The sequence below is a fragment of the Emydura macquarii genome, unplaced genomic scaffold, assembly GCF_026122565.2.
Source record: "Emydura macquarii macquarii isolate MOO-44397 ecotype Brisbane River unplaced genomic scaffold, CSIRO-AGI_Emac_v2 contig_3343, whole genome shotgun sequence".
NCBI classification, from domain to species: Eukaryota; Metazoa; Chordata; order Testudines; family Chelidae; genus Emydura; species Emydura macquarii.
In genome coordinates, this window is record NW_027133480.1 from 3,138,811 (window position 1) to 3,162,259 (window position 23,449).

At 37.8% G+C, this 23,449-nt stretch overlaps 2 protein-coding genes across 5 annotated transcripts in view; one reads left to right on the forward strand and one right to left on the reverse strand.

Annotated features, from left to right (window-relative positions):
- Positions 1-14,806, reverse strand: part of INSYN2A (inhibitory synaptic factor 2A) — a 44,028-nt gene extending 29,222 nt beyond the window's left edge. The window contains exon 1 of the mRNA XM_067533439.1: positions 13,614-14,806. Coding sequence (XP_067389540.1) covers positions 13,614-14,806 — 1,193 coding nt within the window. The remainder of the gene's footprint in view (positions 1-13,613) is intronic.
- The window catches only part of DOCK1 (dedicator of cytokinesis 1), a 525,973-nt gene that overhangs the window by 207,386 nt on the left and 295,138 nt on the right, over positions 1-23,449 (forward strand). The window lies entirely within an intron of this gene.

The window sequence follows — 23,449 nt, forward strand, 5'->3', positions numbered from 1 at the left end:
GTTTAGGGATGGTTTTTGCTAGTCTCTGATCACTAAGTGGGAGAGAGCCCACGCTTGGATTAACTGATCCCTGAGTAAGGCAACTTCATGGGAAAAGTGATGGCCGGAAGGTGCAATGAGGGTGGGAGGCAGTCTGCAGCCTGACCAAGTGTGTTACTGCACTGTAGGCAGGATCAGGGGCTGCCCCTTGACATATGGCACTATGGCAATTTTCATTTGCAGGCACTAACAGGCGGAGGGGGAGGGAGGGAATCCTGGAGTAGTCACTGTAGCAAATTCTGTACAGTTGTTTTGATCAACAGTAATAGCAACATGATGTTAAAAGGAACACATTAAAAGGATTAAGTTGTTTTTTTAACAGAATGCATTTGATGTTTCAAATGAAAAATGCAGAAATACCATACTATTCCAAAAACAATTTAGGAATGATGATAATTCACCAGAATTTGTACTCCTACTTACTGGGGCCTTCATATTAAACTTTATGCTATGTTGATTTTAAGATTGAAATTATTTATTTGGCTCATGATGTAGAGTAGTCCAAAAAATAATGAATTACCTGGTGGCTCAATAATGAGCTTTTTCAAACTGTTCCCAGGACAATAGTTTTAATAGTTCATTTTAATCTTCATTTTGACAACTGCAACTGATTGACTAATCCCCTTATTGAGGTTTGTGTTTGTATAATAAATAAACCCAAGACAAGAATTTCAGGTGTATTTTTTCCCCATTGTAACTATATTTTGTATTTTACTCTGAGATTAGTCAGGAAGTTAAACTTTATTTTAATTCCCACATGGCATCTTTTTAAAAAAGGCAACATAGCTAGTGGTTAGAAACCAGAACTTGGAATCAGGAGTCTTGAGTTGTATCCCTGGCTGAAGATTCATAGAATCCATATGTCAAGAACCATATGATGTTCAGCAAATCACTTTACTTGTCTGTGCCTTGATTTTCCCGTCAATTAAACCAAGGAAGGTAATAAAAGTGCTAGGTATTTTAATTAATATTTAAATTGTAGCTGAAGCATACTTTTTTTACGGTAACATAATGTAATAACTGTATCCTGCACTAATAAATTCTAGGGTAAAGTGATTATAATCATATTATTGGGGAATACACTCAAAGCTGTTACACTAAAATAAGCTCTGTCTTTTCAGACCCTGCACTCAGATTGTCATAAATCTCTCTCTCCTATGATTTGTCACTGAACCTCATCATTACATATGCTCCCAACCAACCTCTGACCCTGAAGCCCATCCCCCCCAACTAACCTGTTCTTTAATTTTAATCTCCTCGTCTCCACACTACTGCTCCTTGCCACTTAGGAATGTTTGCGTTGTCCTTCTTCCTGTTTCCTCTTACCCCCCCCCCTCGCCCCCCCCAAGCAAAGCCTCACCTAATTTAATTTTTAAATGAATTTATTTTGTGTATGTAATATTTGGGATTAGTGGGGGTCACGTGTTTGTTACAAGCATTATGAAAATCTGCCCTTATGGGCTATTGCCATCATAACTCCCCATCACTTATGACCCCAGTTGAATTGTTTCTCAACTGTACAGTGATTATTCAGCTCTCTGCATTGTGGCTGATAACCCTTAGCAAGTCAGAGTACCGGGATTTATAACCGTACAGTTATTATGCAAATTAAAATCTCTCAACCAATCAGACTGTAGTGACTTTCATAACTGAGGACTAACTGTACATTTATGGGTCAGTAACTATAAAAAACCTTGGACTCTGGATGGCTGAGATGGTTCCACTTTCAGTACATTATCAGTAAGTATAACTTTTTTAAATACTTATTTTCTTTAAGATTTTCTTACAACTGTCAAGAAAAAAAAAAGCCTAAAAGAAAAATGAAATTGTCAACCACCTGTATACTATTTTAAGATAGATGTACTTTATACTGAAACTTCATTCAACTACTCCTTTTCTGTGTGAGAGAGATTCATACATAATCACATGTTGGCTTACAATAAAGTACTGAATGATCCAGTAGTCACTATGCAAAAAGAACTAGTTTCAAATCTTAAATATTCAAAGTAGCATGAAATAAAGGAGATATAATAGGAAGAGTAACCTGCAACTTCCTAAATGTATAGTACCTGTAGTTAAGGGCAAAAATATATGGGGAAAATAAAACAATTTTTAAAAAAATCCACACCAACCCAAAGGGCAGAACTTTTTGTTAGTGTGTGCAGATATGCTGAACTTGAATACCTCTTCGCAGGTCTTAATCATTTTGTTTTCCCATTTGTGTGAATGTAATTTGTGGCGGAGTTTGTGGTATCTTCCTGTATTGCACCTCTGGTTCTCTGGTGACTTGTGACAGGTAGAGTGGGAGGAAGAAAACTGAGCATCTTGGTAGAAAGCACAAGCAGATACAGATAGTCTCGCCATAATTCCTTGGGCTGGAGCCTGTGATCTGGTAGTGGTGGTGAATGATGGCATCTCTTCCACCAAAGCAGCTGCTGAATCATGCCATGCTGTGAACTATTCTGGAATGTGAATTGTCTTGTTATATCTCCAATTCTAGAACCCGGCATTTCTCAAGAATTATTAGCCTACCCTTTGTGGAAGATTACTTGCATCCAAAATATCCTTTCAGAATGCCAGGAACCAACAGACATCCATCCATCCATCCAATAAGGTGCTATCAACTTAGCTTATTCATGCAACAAGAGGCGCTGCAGAAAACTTAGCCACCACCTATAACTCTGATCCCTGACCCCCTTGATTCTCTTTCATCTAAAAAGGGGTCTCATACTCTTGGTTTATGAGACTGTTGTCAACTCTCTTGAGAAGGAAAATCTACCATTCTGAAGTATCCTATAATTCAACCAGCACTTGAATCATTGCTCGAGGGAACTGTTCTCATTAACTAGCACCTGGTTTGTAAACTCTTTAGTAGTCTGCCTAGAAATAGGAAGCTCCCCTAGGGTTGCCTCCATCTTGCTTGAATGTTCTAATATCCTGGACCTCTCCCAATCAGTTTTCAGGAACAGAGGTAGTGCTGATGGCAGTGAGCAATGATCTAGTCTTCGTTATGGACAAGATCTGTATATCTATACTTATGTTGTTGGACTGCTCTTCCAGTTTTGATACAGTTGACCATAGGCATCAGCTCCTCTGCCTCTACAGTTCTTATCTGTGGAGTCCTACAAAAATCCATTGAGAAGCTACTAATGGAGATTGTAAAACAATATTGATTATTCCAGCAATTCAAAATGATGCCCAGCTTTTAAGCACCTTCATATCAAATACAAATAGCACCATTTCCCACCTAACAAAGTGCCTGACTGAGATCAGCAACTAGATGAAGAGCAGCTTGTTTTAAAATTGAATCTTGGAAAGACAGGTTCATGTGGTGGTGACGGTGGGGGGAGGGGAGCAGGATGCGGGAGAGACAGATATATCCAGAACATTAATGATTCCACACACAGGGTGTCTGCCCTCAGATTGTTAAAACAGTGCAAACACTTTGTGTCTAACTCAACTCCTTGTTGCTTCTGGATATCCAGATTTAGTCACAGCTGTCTAAGTACACTAGTGTGTCTAAGGCACACTATTTCCATCTACACCAGAGAAATAGATTGCATAGTGTTCCATACATTTAGGATTGATTCTTTGAACTTAGATATTAAACTGCTGAAATTAATGGTTGGTTCAGACCACAGCAGCCTGTCTACTCAGCAACACAGACCACTGAGATCATATCACAACTGTGCTTATACACTCATTAGGATCTCCACTGAACATCAGGTCAAAGTAAAAGATTTTGGTCTTCATCTTGAAAACTCTCCATAAAACTAGATGGAGTTTACTTGAGAACCACTTCACTCAGTGACCCCCTACAACAGCTATGGTCCACTGCAATGGCCAACCTCAAAAGTAAGACTCTTGTGGAGTTTTGTTGCTGACTGACTCTCAAATCTGGAACTTGCTCCAGAATCAGTGTGATCGTGAATTTCAGCAGTTTCAAAGCAAAACTGACTTCTTCAGTCTAGCCTTTGCACAACAACAGCCCACACTCTTGAAGTCCATTTTTTTCTGATCAGAATGAAAGAGATGAATGTATTTTTGTGTACTTCATAGTTTTGGTAGGTGCTCAGTCACAACTGTCCTGGTTATCCTATAGGATAGGTTGATTAATTTCTTAGAGCACAATACCAGTTCAAATGTGGATACCTTTTAAGTTTTGTGTCTCTCATTTTAGCATGTTTGGATAGATATCTGGCTCACTGCCTTGTCTCTCTGGCTTCTTTCACCACTGACAGTCAAAATGCATTTATTATAGGATTACTCTAATAGTTTAAAGTGAAAACTGATAATTTACTGCCTAAATAGTATCCTTTGTAAATGATTGATTAGTAGAAAAGCTGTCCTTGCAGGTACATAATTTGGAGGGCTGTGTGAGGAGTGGAGAGTCAACCTGACATCTGGAAAAGCACCTATAGCAACTAATATGAATGGATTTATCCGGAAGGTTAGTTAACATTTTATAGCACTACAAAGGAAAGTGGAGACTTTTGGGGACCAACACCCTGGAGATGTTCTTTGTCATGAATAGCAGAGAGCCTAGATCACAGTGACTTTCATACCACTATTCTCCTCCCAGCGTCAAAGTCTCTTCATGCTGAAGGACACTTCTCTCAGACACACAGAGTTTCTGCTGAAGGTAAAATATGATGAGACTTCAAGTTGTCTTTAAAATCAGTTACATGAAATAGCAGCTAGAAGTAAATGAGTATCTCCTCTGAATGCCTCAAATGTTGGCTCATCTGGCAGAGTAGATAGAAAGTTTGATTCCAATTAAATGCCCATTTTGACAGAAGATATTCCAGTTGTGCTTGTACAGTATGTGCAGCCAAGTTAAGAGTGAATTAGTAAAATGAGATGTGTTTTCTGGGATATTAATTGTTCATAATGTCATGTTTTGAGGAAAAAGGGTAAGTATTAAGATTCTGAAACTCACTCAGTTACTGAATGTTTTCTCATCCTTGTATTTTCTGTAAGTTAGATGTTGCTAAAGTTTGCTTTTTTGGGGGGCAATTTTCTATGGTCTAACCTCATTTAATGGCCACCTCATTCTTTATTCATTCTTTTTTTTTTCGGGTTGCCTTTTGATTTTTTCTGATTAGATAATTGGCAGGCCTATTATTGTGCATCTATAATCCTAATTGTCATAATATCTGGGTTCTCTGAATAGGTATTCATGAGTACAGGGAATACGTATGAACTGAGAAGGGATGTCCTCTCTTTTCATCCACGCTCTAGACATTTGATCTAAAACTCTACTCCAAGAGGAGTAGAATGATCACATCCAATTGCTATGAAAACACCTACCCAGAAAATACAAGTTTTGCATGATGTTCTGAAAGTCACAAGACTTAAGTTCAGTTCACATCTGGCGGAAACCAGTTCATTGCTACAGGTCCTTCAGAAAGAAATCTCTGCCCTCTGCTCCCCATAGATGGGTAATACCTTACTTGTATTTGAAGTTGGATGAAAAAATAGGCCGCTACTCTGAACACAGGATAATCATCTGGAGCTAGCTGTGTTCTCACAGGTCTGGCTGAGATATCTAATCATGTTTTGGTGATATAGGCCAAAAATGGAAGGGAGTCTGATTAAAAGCTTGAATGGTGCTGGATCTGTTGTTGTCCAATCTTGAGTTTAATAGCAAGACCTTCAGTTTGGAGCCCACTGATCCCTCCTGTCGAGAATTATGAAGCTGCATTGGCAGAAGATGCCTGACCCTGTATTTTCACCTAGAAGCAGGGTACACTGGAACAGGTGTCTCTATGCCAGCACAACCAGTACAAGGAAGGTCACAAGTTCTGTATTCCAAGCATGTAGTGTATCCTAAGCCTGCCCATTCACCAGTGTGCAGCACATGTGCTCTATGGTCACTCAGTTTTTTTTATGGAGGGAGTGTAAGGGGAAGGGATGGTAGCTATGCTGTAACCTAGCATTTACAAAAAGCCACCTCTATGAACAGTTATGTTCATAGGACCTGGATGCCACGCTCTGGCTAGAGGCAGTAGCATGAGGGCTATTGATGACACTGTAGAGCCAATGCGAGGAAAACATGGTAACACAGAGAGGAGAGAAAGCAGTGGACCTTCTTGCTTCCTTCTCATTTCCACACCCACAAAAAGTATTAGCCACAGAAGTGCTACGGTGAAGTGAAGTTGGGGAAGTGTCTCATGTAAGAATGTGATCCCACGCAAGAAAGCATACAGTGTTTGTACCAATAAATACTACTGCTTCATGGAGTGGGAGAAGCAGTCTGACAGTTCAGACACTGACTGTTAAATTTCAGATCAGAGTTCAATGAATTCAGATGTTGGATGTTTCAAAAAGAGGGTGTTTGTGTGATGAGTGAAAGGATTAAAGGCGGAGATGCTGTTTTTTTCCCAAGATAACCTAGAAAATTAAAATACAACTGCTGCTGCTACTAGAAGACAAGAGAAACGTTTGATGGGCAAATGTGGTGACAGTGAAAAGGACAGTGTGAGTGTTCAAGGAAGTGGCAGGCAACTGGGCCACTCCGAGCAAGCCTCAATAAAGCTCTAATTTGGGTGGAATTATGTCTGCCTGGACCAGGAAGACATATCCAAGGAAATTTGCTGTCTTTGATTCAGAAGGGTGACTCACCAGTTTCCAAGCCATCTTAATACATCTGCACTCAGGAATAATCTATAAACAATGCAACCACTGCAATATGGCAGTGCTAGTTTGGATAAGGAGGTGAAAATTTAGATGAATAATATCAGTAAATCACTAATTCATCAGCAAACAAACCAAAAATACAGAGATTACAGAGCAGAAAGCAAAGTACAATCACAGTCTTCTTGTCTTCCAAAGGATTGTTGCCAGAGAAACTAAGATTTACATACATTCAATGTATAATGTATGACGCAATTATGTGATCTACAAATGGTCATATGATTTATCTGTTTCTAGCTATCATAAAAATCTTTGTTGCAGAAATCTGTAAATATGCAGCTGCCTTCTGCTCATGAGATTTTTCCACCCGGCATACTGACTTCCTCCATGGCCTAAGTTTCAACTACTATCATTTTATTGAATTTCCCGTTACTGCTATTGGGCTATAACTAACCTTAAAAGAGAAGAGCAGGACGTAGGCAGAACCAGCTCCTTCCAAAATGAGAAAATGCCATTGTTAGCACCCTATTCCCACTAGAACTTCTTTCTAAGAGTGTATTTATATGGGCTCCTTGATTTTTACTTTTCCATTTGGGTGTAAGAAGGAAACACTTTGCTTCTAACTTGTATAGCTTTTGTGATTCTTAGAAATTTCCAAGAGTGAAGACTGACTGTCTTGGAAAAGATGTGGGGAGTAGAGGCAACCAGCATCAACATTAGCTGCAGTATTTGAGAGGACTGGAAGAGGCTGCTACTATAAACAGCTCTTAACTGTATGAGACTTGCCTCTTGCCCCCTGCTGTCTCTCTCATATACACTCTCTCTATGCTGTCTTCCAGTCATACATGAAAATACTATTCCAAACAATAGCAATAACAAATCTGAGCACCCCCTATTCATTTGAATGAAGTGTGAGTGCTGAATTTTAAACTTTAAGACTCAGTCAGCTCTACGAGTTCCTAACTGCTGAAGTTAGCCTAGTAGCTGCTTCACATCTTTTACAGTACAAATAATAGTTAAAATGCATCTTAGTGAGAATATATAAGTTCATCGAAAAACTCAAAAGATACCAAGGGCAACAAATTTTCAATAGTTAAGTGACTTAAGAACATAAGTATGACCCTACTAAGTCAAACCAATGGTCTTCAAGAGTGGCTGATGCCAGATGCTTCAGAGGAAATTAACACAACAGGGCAATTTATCAAATGATTCATCCCCTGTTGTCCAGTCACAGCTTGTTAGTCAATGGGACTTAGGCTCTTAAACTGCTTGGAATCTTCTGAAAATTTTACCCTGGAAGATTTTTAATTGATATTGCCATATAATCCAATATACTCTGACACATACATCAGAGATCCTTTCTACAGAATTTGTCTACTTTGCCGTATAGTACAAAGGGATTAGTTTATAGCCATTAGCCATATTTGGAGGTTTCAAAGGACTGGGCGCTGACTTTCCATAATTTAACAAATCACTTAAGTATGTTGCAATCCTCCTAATGCTCAAGCAGTGCCTGTTCAATGTACATTCCATGTACAATGCTGCAGTTAACCAATTTTTAAAACAGTGGTTCAAATTCTGCTTTCAGTAGCACTCCTGTGCAATCCCACTGGCATAAATAAGGTTGCATAGATGAAATAGAGAATTTGGCTCAAGAAGTGTGTACCCATTGCATTTAAATGAGGAGAAATACCCGACTAAATGATTATAACAGCTTACTGGGAGGTATTCCAAATATCTGCCCTCGATTGCCAGCAGGAAGTTGTGTGTTTTTGTTTTAAAGCTGTATTTTGTATCTTTAGTTTTGATAGATTATACAATATCTAATATATTGTCTGCTTTAACCTACACTGCAAGACTACACCTAAGTTTTAGCTCAGTGTCCACCCATCATTTTTTCATGACCTAAATAAATACATACTGAAAATGTCTTTTTCCACAATTATTTACCAGTTTTTCCTGTATCACTTTTGTATTGATTTGCCATACTACAAAGAAAATTACAAACTTTTTTCTGTTGAAATGAATTGCTAACCAAGTAGTAAATAGCGATTATGCAATAGATACTTTACAGATGTGTCCCTTGTGCAATGTAAGCTTTTATTTTCTATAGGCTGCCTACAATGTCTCACACACAAAAAAAACCCTCCAAAGTATTTTTTTTTTTTATTAAATAAATCCCTCTTTGAACTTTGATCCCAGGTTAGACATACCAAATTTGGTTTCCCTTGGAAAATCCTACAAAACATTCAGACATTTAATACGTTAAAACTTCCTTCAATATTTTTTTTTTTAAATAAAACCTCAGACTTCCAGTATGGCCAATAGTATTTCTTCATGGCCCAATTTTAATGTTCTGTGAAAAGCATACAGGGACTGGAACCCAGTCCAGAGGCAAAAGAGACATCAGATTTTATTTCTCTAAATGTCAGGATTGGGGGAGGAACTGTGACCAATGTACGATTTCTGCATGTAAGCCAGAAAGCCGAACAGAGCCCTCTACTTGCTGTCAAGTATTACAGCTGCTCTCCTTTCAGCACTTGTTCAGAATGCATTTTCATTGCAGTCAAGTACTGTATGTTACTATACGAACAAATATGAGTAGAGAGAATGTAGAAATGACCATCTCGAAAAGTAAACAGAGTTGCTTGTCAAACAGAGGGTGATGATACTAGGAGATATTGATAGAACTGTTGCTGGCAGGGACACATTTAGTGATGAGTGGTATGTAGTAGCAGTTCAAGACCTACAACATATTAGTGAAAATGACTCCACTGAGCACTAATCCCCTGGCACTACCACAGCACTTCAGAGCCTTGACTTTCTTGAAGGGAAGAAAGTCTGATCAAATATTAAACTTTCTTTTCTACCAAATATTAAATTGTTTGTGCTTATCCACTGATTATAAATTATTTTTGTTAGCTATATTTACTGTACATTATAGAGTGAATGAAAAAAATGTAAAGTGGTAGAAATGCTGAGTAGTATTGACATTTTGGCAGAAGAAATGCCAAGGAGTCTGCTATGATAGGCTTAGAACTAAAGGAATATTTTTTGTTTTCATGCAACCAAGTGACCAAGGACAGGATTTGTTCATAACAAGTGTGATATAGCGAGGGCAGAGGGCAGTAGCAGAGTGGTGGACCGGAGATATGTGAGTTCCAGAATGCTCAGGGCTCTGTTCCCTGCTGACTAGCTAAGAGCCATTAGGGGGCAATTAGGAGCAGCTGAGGCCAATTATAAAAACCCTCTGCTCCAAACAGTCAGGGTGCAAGCTGGAGGAGTAGGAGTGCTGTGCCGTGCTGTGTTGTATATAGGAGTGCTGAGTTGTGCAGAGGAGCAGACTGGAGTGCAGAGTTCTGTGGAGGAGCAGCCAGGAGGAAAGTACCCGGCTCAAGAAGCCAGAAGGACTGAAGGAGGGGGGAAAATTAGCCCAGAGGAAGAGTGTGCAGTTGGAAACACGGTGCCAGCAGCACATAGCTGCTTCTCATAGGGCCCTTGGGCTGGAACCCGGAGGAGTGGGTGGGCCCAGGTCCCTACCCCCTCCTTGGGGAAGACAGGGTGACTGGAGACGACATGGCCCATTACAAACAGTACAAGCATGAGATCCACTAGAGGGGAGCCGGCTGCTTGCCACAAAAGATATTAAATAAAAGTCAGTTTTCTAGCCCTGTTAAAAAAAAAAAAAAAAAAAAAAAAAAGGACTGATGGGCAGTATGAGTAAATTTGTGCATTTCTAGTTACTGTAGAAAAAAGATGTTGCAGAAATGAACAAGTTATGGAGGAGAATTTCTCAAAGAATGCAAGGGATTAACAACTTATTTATTCAAGAGTTGTCTGTTTTGGGGCAGTGATTAAGATACAGTTAGTCTTCATGAGGTAGACATTTTTTAAGAGAACAGAATGCTCTTCCAGCCAATCTTATGGAATCTAATCAATGGCGCATGGACTTATTACTTCATGTATAGGGTCAAATTCTTATGTATTTTGGTCTCTTTGTGTTGCTCAGTAGATGCAAAGTCTGGCAAGTAGTCAGATCTGGCATTCCGAGAATTCTCTTGGCATAGGGGAAAGTAGACTGGCACAGCGTTGGCGTATCCAGTTCCTGCACTACACCCACCATTTCTAAGTAGGTAGCGATTGTGACTCTAAGAACCCCTCAATACTAACTGGCAGACTTACTGTTCTGCAACAGTTGCCCTTGACAAGCCTGAAAAATTCTCAGTACCCAACACATTGCTGACATAGTAGTTCTCTATTAGGAATGGGATCTTAAATGAAGCCAGGACCACATTGATCTTCATAATTATTGTGTGATGTGTATACAGATGATATTGAAGTTGTGTATATGTCCTAAATAGATGTCTAAATCAAGGTAGGGATGACAAACAGGCTTTGAGTCAAAGGAAATTGATTCACCTGTCTTGCTGTTGCCTATGTAAATTAAGCACTGTAAACCCACACAATGAAAGCTAAATTTGCTATGGAGTAAACTGGGATGGGAAGACACTGGAGACTATATCACAGAGGATAACTTGACTCTGGAGACAAAACAATGAACTTTGGGAATATAAGAAGGCAAAAGGACATCTTTATTCATCACTGAGGGAGCAAAATGGACAGCACTTTTTGTATTCATGACAGGTGGCTGCTGGGAGATTGCTTTAGTTGAGAAACTACTTTAGACAAGGATTTTAGTCTGTTAAAGTTACATTTTGACTCTTAAGAAGTGTGTTATGAATGGTTACATATAAAACAAAGTATGTTTCCATTATCCTTACTCAGTATCTCTTAAATCTCTATTTTCAAGACTAAACTTATTGTTTTCACTATAACTATATCTCAGGGCTGTGATGTTATAAAGGAGCTGATCCTGAGATATTTCAGTGAAGCTGTGTGTATATTGTTCCCTTGGAGGACAGAAAACCTGGTAACTTCTGTGAGTGTCCAGTGATAGCAGTTGGATACTATGGGGAATGCTTTACTGCAGAGCTCTGAGTAGCTCAGAAGTTTGTCTCTTTCACCAACAGAAGTTGGTTCAACAAAATATATTACCTCATCCATCTTCTGTGTCTCAGTGCTAATATTGTTAGATTTGGGAATTATTTTATAGGTAGACTTTCACTGCTATAGATTGGGGGAAATGTATAGGATAAAGACTTTGTTGTGCTGAAGAACTTTATAAGGGGGATCATTAAATGATTCAAGTAGGAGTTGTGGTTTTGGGGAAGAGATTAATCAGTGCTATCGGACTGGGTACAGTCCTAACACTGGGTACATTGAATGAATCCATCTATGAGAGAGCCCTTAAAAACAAGCAGTGGTCTCTCTTATTTCAAGAGATTTAAGTTTTGAGAACAAAGGGGATAAAGTGATTGTATCTGCATATGATTCTATGGGATGAAGAGACCATTAATAGTTATTACCTGTTTTTGTTTTTTCCTCCCTGGGTTCTTAATGTTCAGATGACCAGACACATTAAAGAGATGAAGTAGTTTTCTGGATATTGTGATTTAGCATGCGGCAAGTCACATACCTCAGATTATCTGCTGTTTATATGAGTAGTGACAACTATCAAAGGAGAAAAATGTTTTTTGCCCTTTTATTTAAACGGTACCTTTGAGTTCATTTTTTCAGCTAATCCATGCTGTTGCTGGAGAGAGTAGATCCTTAATCTGAAGGACCAAATGCTATCAAACTATCCTGAATATATTATAACCTTCTCTAAACTCAAATTAAAACAAAGAAGGTCATGTGTTGAGAAAACTGGCTGACACATTTAAATTATTTATAAGCATTATATTTAGAGATTTGAGGATTGACAAAACATTCTCTAGAGCTTTAATAATAAACAAATTAAAACTTCTTATTTACAATGTATCTCTTAAATCTATTGCTTTGGTGATGAAGACAAATATAGTCTACTTCAAACATGATGAAAAGGACTAATGTTTATTTGAGAGGGGAAGACTGAGTTTGTTTTTGTTAAATTTAAAACCTTGTATGTTATAGAAGGGTTTAAAAAATATGCAAGCTCTTTAGAAAAGTGTTTCTTCTGAAGTGAAGCCATTCAGTAAATACTAGCAAATTAAGATAATGTACTCGAGACATCAAGGGTTGCAATTATCAGATAAAGACTAAATTATCTGTATCTGGTTAAATAACTATCACATGCACCACATGTGGAAGTAATAGTTATAGAAAATTTGTAAGTTTATGGAAGAAAACAAATAGTTACAAAATACTTTTCCTCTTGGCTGTGATGAAAAGTTTTGCATATTTTGGACAGTATCTGCACTGAGTAGCAGACTTGCTGTTCAAATATTCCATTTATATTCAATATTGGAAGTAACACAAATAAAGTACAAAACTCTGAAGTTTAAAAAATGAAACAATCAAGATTCTGATCATGCAGTTTTTGAGATTATATTCACAGCTGTATTAATATCCCTTAATCTTAAAAGATAAATTATTATAGAATGAGGCTTTTCTTCTAATTTTAATGCCATGGAGAGATTTATTGTTCATAAAAATTGTCGATATAAAAAGCACACTGGATAATATTGCATATTCCAAAAGATATTTTGTTATGTGCATATTAGAAAACAGTGAAATAACGCCAATGTCATTTCGGACACTAATAATCAGACTAACAGATTCAGTTCCTTCACAAAAATACATACAGGAAGAAAGATGAATCAACTGTAATTATTTAACCTAAGGAACAGAAATAAATAAGAGCTATGTTTTGAAGATGGCTGTATAGTTAAATCTCGGTCGTATTTCTAAAGCAAAAAAATTAGTATATGTGAGAAATATGACATTGGTTCAGTACTGGAATTTACTTAAAATATATGCTGCTTGTGTAGATTAAATTATCAAATTAAATGACAGTACATATTAAGAAAGCTTTTAAAAATAGTTTGGTTTATACTTACCCTTCTCTATGAGCTTCTCCTTTTTCTAACTCCTGAATGACACCCAACAGCACTTTTATGGTTTCCTGACTTGAGCTGATCAAATTCTCCATCATCTGAAGCTGTGCTTTCAAGTCTACCACTTCTGTGTGAGGCACAATTTGTTGGCATTCTTCACTCACAGCAACTGCTGTCTGACAAGGCTGGTTTTCTTCCATAGGTGAAACATTTATCTGAAGGGTTTGTTCATTACATTCAGCTGATTGGCACTGTGCCTGTGTTGAGCAGGCCTGAGCATTTACTGATTGGTATTGTAGACCATTAAGATGCACAGTTCTCTTTTTTTCCTCATGCATTGCTGGGCATAGTGACCATTCAGTCTCTGCTGCAGAGTTTTGCAGGTCAGGCTGTGTGGCATGTGAACTGGATGCAGGTAAATAAATTGTAGCTACTTCCGTCTTAAACACTTTCCCATGTGCTGACTGATTAGATTCCTCATTACCCAGTGGCCCTGTATCAAGTTTTGTGTTTTCATGCAGCTGGTAATCAGGCTCTTCTGAAGTAGAGTCTGCTGAGTTTTGAAGAGAAGGAGGTTCTTTAGTACAGCTGTGCAAATCAGTACTTTTACATGCCTCTGAACAGTTGTCTCTAGGAGGCTGATCTACAGCATTTATGCGTTCATGAATATGGGAAATAAACTCTGCTGCCTTTAGGTCACTGACCTTGCTACATTGAGCAGTCTCCTCTGAGTTTTTACTGTCTTTATCCTTAATATCTATGAAAAATCCATTGTTTTGACTCTTAAAGGTGTCAACAGCTGAGACACTTTTAATAAGGTTTCCTTTTTTACGGTCCAAAGGAAACGTCTGGTAACACTTTTTAAGATCTGGTGAGGTCTGAACACCTGTGCTCTTAGTAACGTTAGGTATTGACCTTCGTGCAGGCACCGTCATATACTTACGATAAGCTGCTTTATAAGAGATGGGCTTTGCTTCTCTTTTGTCTGCATGCTGTACTGTAGATAGTTGTTTGTCCCTTTGTTCATTCTGGGCCTCGCAGATATCTTTAAATCTCACCTGAAGGGCTTTGTTTCTTTTCTTAATCTGTCGGTTGGGATCCAATGCATATTTCATCTCCAAAGCAAGCGAAGCTGCTGGCTCAACTTCACTTTCAGAGCTTGTGAGTAAGCATGTGCTGGGTTCCTTACTCACCATGATGCCTGTATTTAAAAACAGTTTAAGAAGTCTTTTATTAAATCAGAAATATTTCCTTAATTCACACATTATAAACCTCTAGAAAATATCCTCTGTATTTTTAAGTAGTCCCCTTCTGTGTTAGTGAAAAACAGGCTGTGTGGGGAAAAGCTCGATGCTCATGGTAGCTTGAAAAGTTTTACTTCCTTTGTGCTATAAATTATTACTTTGGGGAGAATTACGTACTTCTCTGTTGAATGTTTCATTATAATAATCATTTCTTACAATCCAAGAGTTGAAAACACTTATGGGCAGGGTGACCGCCAATGAACTGCACTGAGTTTCTGTGAAAGACACTCCTTTCTTGCCAGAGACATGGAATTTTAAGGTTCTATGAATGCTGCTTAGTTCTCCCATTATTATACGTGAATTCATTTTTGGCTTTACTAATTTTCTGAGCATTGCATAATTAATTTCTGATTAGATTTAGAGAACAATTGTCTTTAAATCCCCTGGCTATAAAATCCAGCTTTTGTAGTTCAAGGGTAGAAGTGTATGAATGTATCTAAGATCAGAACATTTAAAAGGATTAGTAATTGTGTAGTGGGTATAAAGCTTAATAGGTTTTGTTTGTATGTTAGATCATATCTACAGATTAAACATTTGGAACATGTTGCTCTGCTTGAGAAGACATCCAGATTTTAAAAACATATTGGTAGTTTATTGCAAGCAAATACAATGACTATGGTAGAGGTATTCTTGTTACTTCCTCTGTGTCAGTGGATTCATCTGAACTTGTTTAGGCTTAAAGACAGAAAACCAGTTATCACCATTTTGAAAAAATATCTTTTCTGTAGCAACTTTTTTGTACAGTAAGCATATTACTATTTAAAATATCTGGCAATTAAAACAGAGGAATTCTGCCTTATTTAAAGAAATAGTAAAATATGGAGCTCTGTTTTGAGCATCAGTTTTCATCCTGTGCTGAATTATTAAATGTAGCTAAGAAGATACATGTGGCTGATTATTCCACACTCTGAATGCCACTAGGGTAACACTTTAGTTTATTATGCTGCTTCACAGCAGTTTTATGCGCATGAAAAAGTTTACATGATTTTTGAAGTAAGAAAGTATATTTGGATCAAACTCTCTATTGCCATAAATTGGCAGAGTCAATTGAAGTCAATGGAATTGTGTATATTTATACCAACCAGCCAGTTATAGTGGCCTACATTTATGGTGTGTCCCTTTTATCAGTCCTCCCCGCATTCAGTCAGAAACTGTTATGATAAATGAACTGAAGTTTTTTAGGTTTCATAAAAAGTACAATTTTTTGTCTAGGTATTGCAGCAAGACTTGCACACTTTTCTTTTTTTTTTTTTTTAAAAGCTGTTTACATGGCTAATCCTTTTTCATTGTAATCCCTGTCATTTTTAAGGATTTATACTTGAATGAGATTTCAGTTCTTCACAATCATTTTGCTTGATTCTGCAATGAAGTCATAATCCTGCATATCAGTCTTGCCTTGGAAAGATTTCTTCTTATCTCTTTTATTTGTAGATCTCAACATGCTTTACAAACATCATACTCCTTATACTCCTAGGAGGATAAATATTATTATTCCCATTTTACAGATGGGGAAACAGAGGTAGTGACTTCCCCAAGGTCACAAAGCAAACCAATGACAAAGTTGAGAAGAGAACGCAAGAGTCCATCTGGCAGGCTGGAATAGCATTGAGGAGTCCTTATCCCTATCCCCATCCCCCTGCTCAAACTACTAGAAATGTTATTATTACAGGATTATGATGGCACTAATTCAGCATTATGAAACCCTTTCAAATATAAATATATATGATAATTGGGATAAAATGTAAAGAAAAGAATCAAGCTAAAAATTTGTATAGTAATCAAAGAATAGTAGTATCTTATATTTATATTCCATAGAGAAAAAATGTTAATAAGTGTGATATCCTTCAAAGCGAACCCTTGATACCAAAAGAATGCCAAGTTATGGCACATCTCTTAACTGTACCCTAATGGCCACAACACACATTTCCACTTATCATGGCGGACTATGTCTTCACGAGGAGCTTTCTTCATCTTTTGTCAGACAAAGAACCACAGTACACACAATACACAAATCTGACAGTTTAACAAAATTCCTTAATTCCAATGTCACCAATATTTGCAAATACGCAAATTGTGTTTGTCTTTTCTTTATGGAGAAAGTAAGAGGTGAATAATTAAGGTTTTGTATTAAGTTCAAAATAGGACCTAATCTTAATATGAACGCATTAGTGTGCCTCTATAATACAACCTCTTATCCCAAAGGATCCCAAAGCACTTAAAACAATTAAACTGTGATGATTCACAGTAATGACTTCATCTGCTATTGAAATGTAAGCACCTCAAGGATGAAACATGCCAACTGCTTAACACAGCAACCAGCAAGAGCTCTACCTTAGCAAAAATCATAGGGGATCTTTAATAGCCAGGAATGGTTAGGATCTTATTTTTACACCACATTTGAAAGTCGTTATCTTTAACAGTATCATCACCTCCTACTGCACAAACTTCTTAGCCATGCTGAGACTTACTGAATCGCCAAAACCACATTATCTAGGTGTCCTTCAGAGGTCTATTATTCAAGTACTGACAATCTCTGGGTCCAGGGGGAGGGGGAAGAGTTATAGTACAATCAGCTGCAGAAACTTTCAAGTGTGCTCGTTGAAAGCCATTCTTTAAAAGTCTTTCATCCCATTAGGGAAAAAAGTGTGAGGCTATCAAAAGAGTTGAGAGGCACAAAATTCTATCTGTGTGTAAAATCATCCCCAAACGGTAGCACTGAATGATCCTGATCGCTAATTTTAAATTTTCAAGACATTTTTATTTAAAAAGTCATATTTGAGCAAGTAATCTCAATTGAATGTCAAGCTTTTATAGTTTCAAAATGATGGAAACCTTGCTCTTTCTGAGGAGTTACTCGAGCAAGTGTAACTGGCTAGTATGAGCACATACAGCAGTATTACATGACTTGTGTAATGCAGAGTTCCTTGGGAGACATGGGTCTATCACGCTTACAAAGAGGCATTATGTAGTACACAGTTTAACACTGATTTCAAACTCTTGCAGAGCCAAGGCAACAGAAGGAAATGTAAGCCTTAACTGGCAATTTCAGCCTTAACTTGAAATTGTCTTTTTGTCATCTATAATATTTAGTGTTTTCTCAACTAACTGCTAGAATTCAAGCAACATATTGAAGATGCAGAAACTTGCTTTTTCAGGGCATATGCCTTTTTAAAGCCTTTTTTTACTTGTGTTAGTTGTTGGATTGCTACTCTTCACCGCTCACCACTTTTAAAGTCATGTTTGTCAGCTACCCTATGAACAGGGCAGAATACTGACTCCTCCTCCTCCTCTCTAAGGATATATCTCCACCGCACATGAAGGTATGATTGCAGCTCAGGTGGGCATATCTGTGATAGCTTTAATCTAGCTAGCCCAGGTAATAATAGCAGTGAAGATGTGGTAGCATGGACCTCAGAGTGGGCTAGCACCAGAGTCCGTACCAGGAGGCCCCAGTGAGCTTGTACTGGAGCAGCTAGCCCATGCTGAAATTAGTGCCACTGTGTTTTCACTACAGTTGTTATCCACGTTATCTAAATTAAAACTAGTGCAGGTGTGTCTACGTGGGCTACAATCACACTTCATTTGTTGTTTAGATGTGTTAAATCATACCATCTCTCTCTCTCTCTCTCTGTGGAGACAAAGCCTGGCACCTAGAAACAGCAAAATTTAACAGTTCAGTGAGCTAGGTGCAATACTGGAACATTCGTTGGATTTCAATATCATTGTATGGTTGACATTTTCATGGTCACTGAGGATATTTAGATATAGGATGGAATTTTCAAAAAAAGCAAAGTGGTTTAGGAGGCACAAATCTTATTGAAATTCAAGAACTTGTGCCTCTTAACCACTTAGCTGCTTCTGAAAATCTCATGCACAGCTGCCATTAATTGTAATGAACTGTGTCCCTAAATCCTGTAGATCTAATCAATCACTTGCAAACACCTGAAGTAAGACTTTCTAGAAGCCAAAGCATATTCTGTCTAGTCTAATCTATGTTTATCACCATTTCATCCGGTGGCTGTGGGTGAAGTAGAGCTACAGTAGATGGAAATTTTCTGTGAGCCTGCAAGGAAAATGTTCAAACTGAATGTTTGGGGGGAGGGGGAGGGAGACAGAGAAGCAGAATTAAAGCATTCAAATGATCACAAAAGCTTTTACTGCCCATGTACTTTTCAGACTCAATATTAAAATAATGAGGCCTTGTAATACAATTAAAATAAGAGGCTCATCCATTTACACATCATTTTAAAAGATGTTAATACACTGCATAAAGCTGCTGAAATTCTGCTGATTCATTGTGGAAGGTGCAGCTTCTTAACTCAACCCTGAATGTAAGAAGATGCCAGTAGCTCTCTGTGCAGCGATAACAAGGAACTAAAGTGCAGTAAGTCCAGGAAGAGGTCTCTAGGGGCAGCCAAGCCTAGAGAAGAAACCTAGATGAGTTCTATGCATTGTTGTTTCTGAGTGATCAGTAAAGCCAAACCCTGGGAAAGGTGTGAGTTAGGAGAGCTAGGGCTCTGAGTTACTACAGAGAATTTTTTCCCAGGTGTCTGGCTGCTGGGTCTTGCCCACATGCTCAGGATCTTCCTGATTGCCATATTTGGGGTCAGGAAGGAATTTTTCCACAGGTCAGATTGGCAGGGACCCTGTGGGGTTTTCGCCTTCCTCTGCAGCATGGGGCATGGATCACTTGCAGGTTTAAACCAGTGTAAATGGTGGATTCTCTATAACTTGAAGTCTTTACATCATGATTTGAGAACTTCAGTAACTCAGCAAGAAGTTATAGGTCTATTGCAATGTGCAGGAGGCTAGACTGATGATCCTGATGGTCCCTTCTGGCCTTAAAGTCTATGTGTCTAATGCAGGGATTCTGGGTGAAATCTTACATCACTCAAGTCAATGGGAAAAACTCCCATTTATTTTACCCTGGGCATTCTACTGAGGACAAGGTAGGGACTCAGCTTGTTCACAAGACAGCTGTCTGTGATGGGCAAATAGTTTATTAATGAGCCACACATGACTATCAGAAAGTCTTGTAGCAGTAAAGAAAATCCAAAAATGTCAGCCATATTTGTTATGGGACAAAAATATAAGTATACTATACTTGCTATTTTCAGTTTTATTTTAATTAGTATTTATCTATAACTGCTTTGTGCCTATTTCTGTTACATGGTTCTGTATACTGAATACCATCTGTTTCATAGCTATCAAAAATAAAAATTAAAGATAAAGATGGATTTTCAGAATGCTGGTAGTGAAGTTATGTAATACTTGGTAAATACAATATGGAGAACAGCCAGCTTAGAGAGAACAGAGAAACCTGAATAGACTTAACTGAAATAAGTAAAAAACATAGGGTAGTACAATCAATTACACTTTTATCCTCCTATCGTTTATTCTTAGATTGTAAGACCCGAAGGGACTACTGTGATCATCCACTCTGACCACCTGTATTACACAGGCCGTAGAACTTTCTTGAGTTAATTCCGGTTTGAACTAGAGCATATTTTTTTAGAAACACATCCCATCTTGATTTAAAAATTGCCAATGATTGAGAATCCAGCACAATACTTGGTAAATTATTCCAGTAGTTTATTACCTTCACTGTTAAAAATGTATGCCTTATTTCCAGTTTGAATTTGTCTAGCTTCAACTTCCAGCCATTGGATCTTGTCATCCCCTTTGTCTTCTAGATTGAAGAGCCCAATATCAAATTTTTATTCCCCATTTAGGAATTTATAAACTGCTATCAAGTCACCCCTTAACTTTTCTCTTTGTTAAAACAAACAGATTGAGACCTTGAGTCTATTGCTATAAAGCATGTTTTCCAATCCTTTTAATCATTCTCATGACTCTTCTCTGACTCCCCTCCAATTTATCAACATCATTTTTGAACTGGGAAAACCAAAACTGGACGTAGCATTACAGTAGTGGTCACACCAGAGCCAAACAGGAAGATATTAAAACCTCCCTAGAGTCCTATTTGAGAATCCCCTGTTTATCTATCCAAGTACTACATTAGCCCTTCTAGTCTCACTGGAAGCTTATGTTCAACTGGTAATCTTCCATGACCCCCAAGTGCTTTTCAGTGTTACTGCTTCCCCGTGCTGCTTTATTCGTAGATACGACTTTACGTCTGGTTGTATTGAAACATATAGTGTTTGTTTGCATCCAGTTTACTACCAAGTGATCCTGATTGCTCTGTATCAGTAACCTGTCGTCTTAATTATTTACCACTCCCCCAGTCTGTGTCCTCCGCAAATTTTTTGTTTTCTTCCAGTCATTGATTAAAACTGTTAAATAATGTAGGACTAAGGACTTATCCCTGTGGGACTCCACTAGAAACACAATTGCTTGATGATGATTCCCCATTTATGATTACATTTTGAAACCTGTCAGGAAGCCAGTTATTGAGATGTGCAAAATTATGGGAAGCCAGTTTTCCCTGGCAGTCTGTTAAACCAATGACCCTAACAGGAAATTTAAGTGAATACATTTATGAAATAACTCGTTTGTCTGTGGGTTTTCAATTCTATAACCCGCTGCACCACTTGATAAAAACTCAACTACGAAACTTAATCAGTTGTGGAATATGCTGCATTTATTAAGATGTCAAACACTGAGTGATTAATGCCTTAAAGAAGGCCACATTTTTGGGCACTGGCATCCTGGATAAAAACAATTAAAACCAAATACAAACAAAACTCAGTGTTTAGAGTTCAGCCCTGAAAGTCTTATAATGAAATGTTGTTAGAATAGTTACTAGTAACTGAAGTGACTAGAATACAGAGATTTTCATTAACTTTGCTATTTAGCATTAATCTGCTAGCACCTGATAGATTCAAAAGAATTGGCATGAGGTTTTGTTAGTACACAACTGGAAACTGAGCCACTGCTTTGTCCCATATTCTTTAGGAATGTTAGAACATTAGGATATTTTGGAATAAGGTAAGCAATAGAATTAATATTGTCCTTGATACAGATGTATCCAGGAATCTGATAATATTCTACAGAATCGGGATAAAATAAATGATGTGGTATATTCTGTGATGCAATTAATTGTAAGCGTTGCTTTAATAGCCAGTAAACTGATACTTCAGAAATGGCTCTCTCTCTTTCCCAATTGCATTAGCTTGACTAATTTAGCTAGAGAGACTTTTATTTCCAGTAGTAGCTTGAACTAATATTTTTCTAGATATCTGTGATTAAGGGTGATTACAACCAAAAAGGATAACTTTAAATCCTTAGCCTTATTTAGCTTCTGTTGTCTTCAGTGAGAATTGCACCTGCATTTCTGATTACAAAATGCCCAATAAAACAGTTGATACATAGTAAAACTGTTAAAGGTTTAAACTGTACTTTTTTTTTGTACATGAACTGTTTTCACCAAGGGACTGGAAATATATGCTCTACTTAGCCAGCCACTACTATTCAGACTAAAACCAAATGGAAAGTTGGGGGTAAACAGTTCACCTGTACTTGGAAACCTGAATAAGCAATTTTGCAGAAAACTTTCGTTACAGAAGACTTCCCTGTGGGAGGGAGAACTGAGGGTATGGAGGCCCATAGGCCTGCTCTGCTCCCACAGAAGTTAGTGCCAAAACTCACATTGATTTCAGTGGGAGTAGGAACTCCCACTGAAGGAAGGTCCCTTGCCAGTTTATGTACCTAACTCTGGGCCCCTGGACAAGCCCACTGAGTGTGGGAAACTGTAATATAACTTGCCCATGTTGTTTCTCTGTAACTCTTCTGCCATTACTTAACTCTGTAGAGTTTTTTGGGATACGAGCCAAAAGGTGACGTACACATTGAATTATATAAAACGAGTGACTGTGCCACCTGGAGTGAACTGAGCCCTCTCCAGAAACTTACAAAACTAGTGAGATGGAGTTCAGCAATATGCATAAATACCACAGAAGTTCACTGTTAGCAGATCTCAATACTAGATATTGCATGATAGTTTCTTCTGCTGTAGCTACAACATTTAAAGAGAATAACTGATTGAACAATATGATTTGCCAAGTTAAATATTTAAGGGATCGCAGAGTTTATTTTTCTAGATGCTAAATTCTAATCCTTGATTTTTTGTTTTTTCTTTTGTTGTTGTTTTTTCTTTAAGGTTGATTATGACTCAAAGACTTCACTTTCTGTCTGAATAGCGAAATAGTCTATCAAACTGTGATCAAAATGTGATGTCAAAAAAAGCCTTGAGTCAGTAAGACAGAGTCTTCATGGAAAGTCACAGATGCTGTTAACTTTTTCATTGTTTCAGGTGTTCTGTGGCATATTTTATTAAACAAGATACTTCTGTCCCCTACAATTCTTCATCTGTGATAACAATCCAAATTTCCCACCATCCAGTTTTCAGCATTAGCATTTATAAATCTAGCAAAGGGGCCTATATAATATGATTCGAGCCCCAGTCCTGCAAAGATATATGCATGCTGATGAGTCCCATTAAAGTCAATATGTGACTTAAACATATGTATGTCTTTTCAGGATCAGGGTCTTAATCCAAAGCTCAGTGAGGTCAAC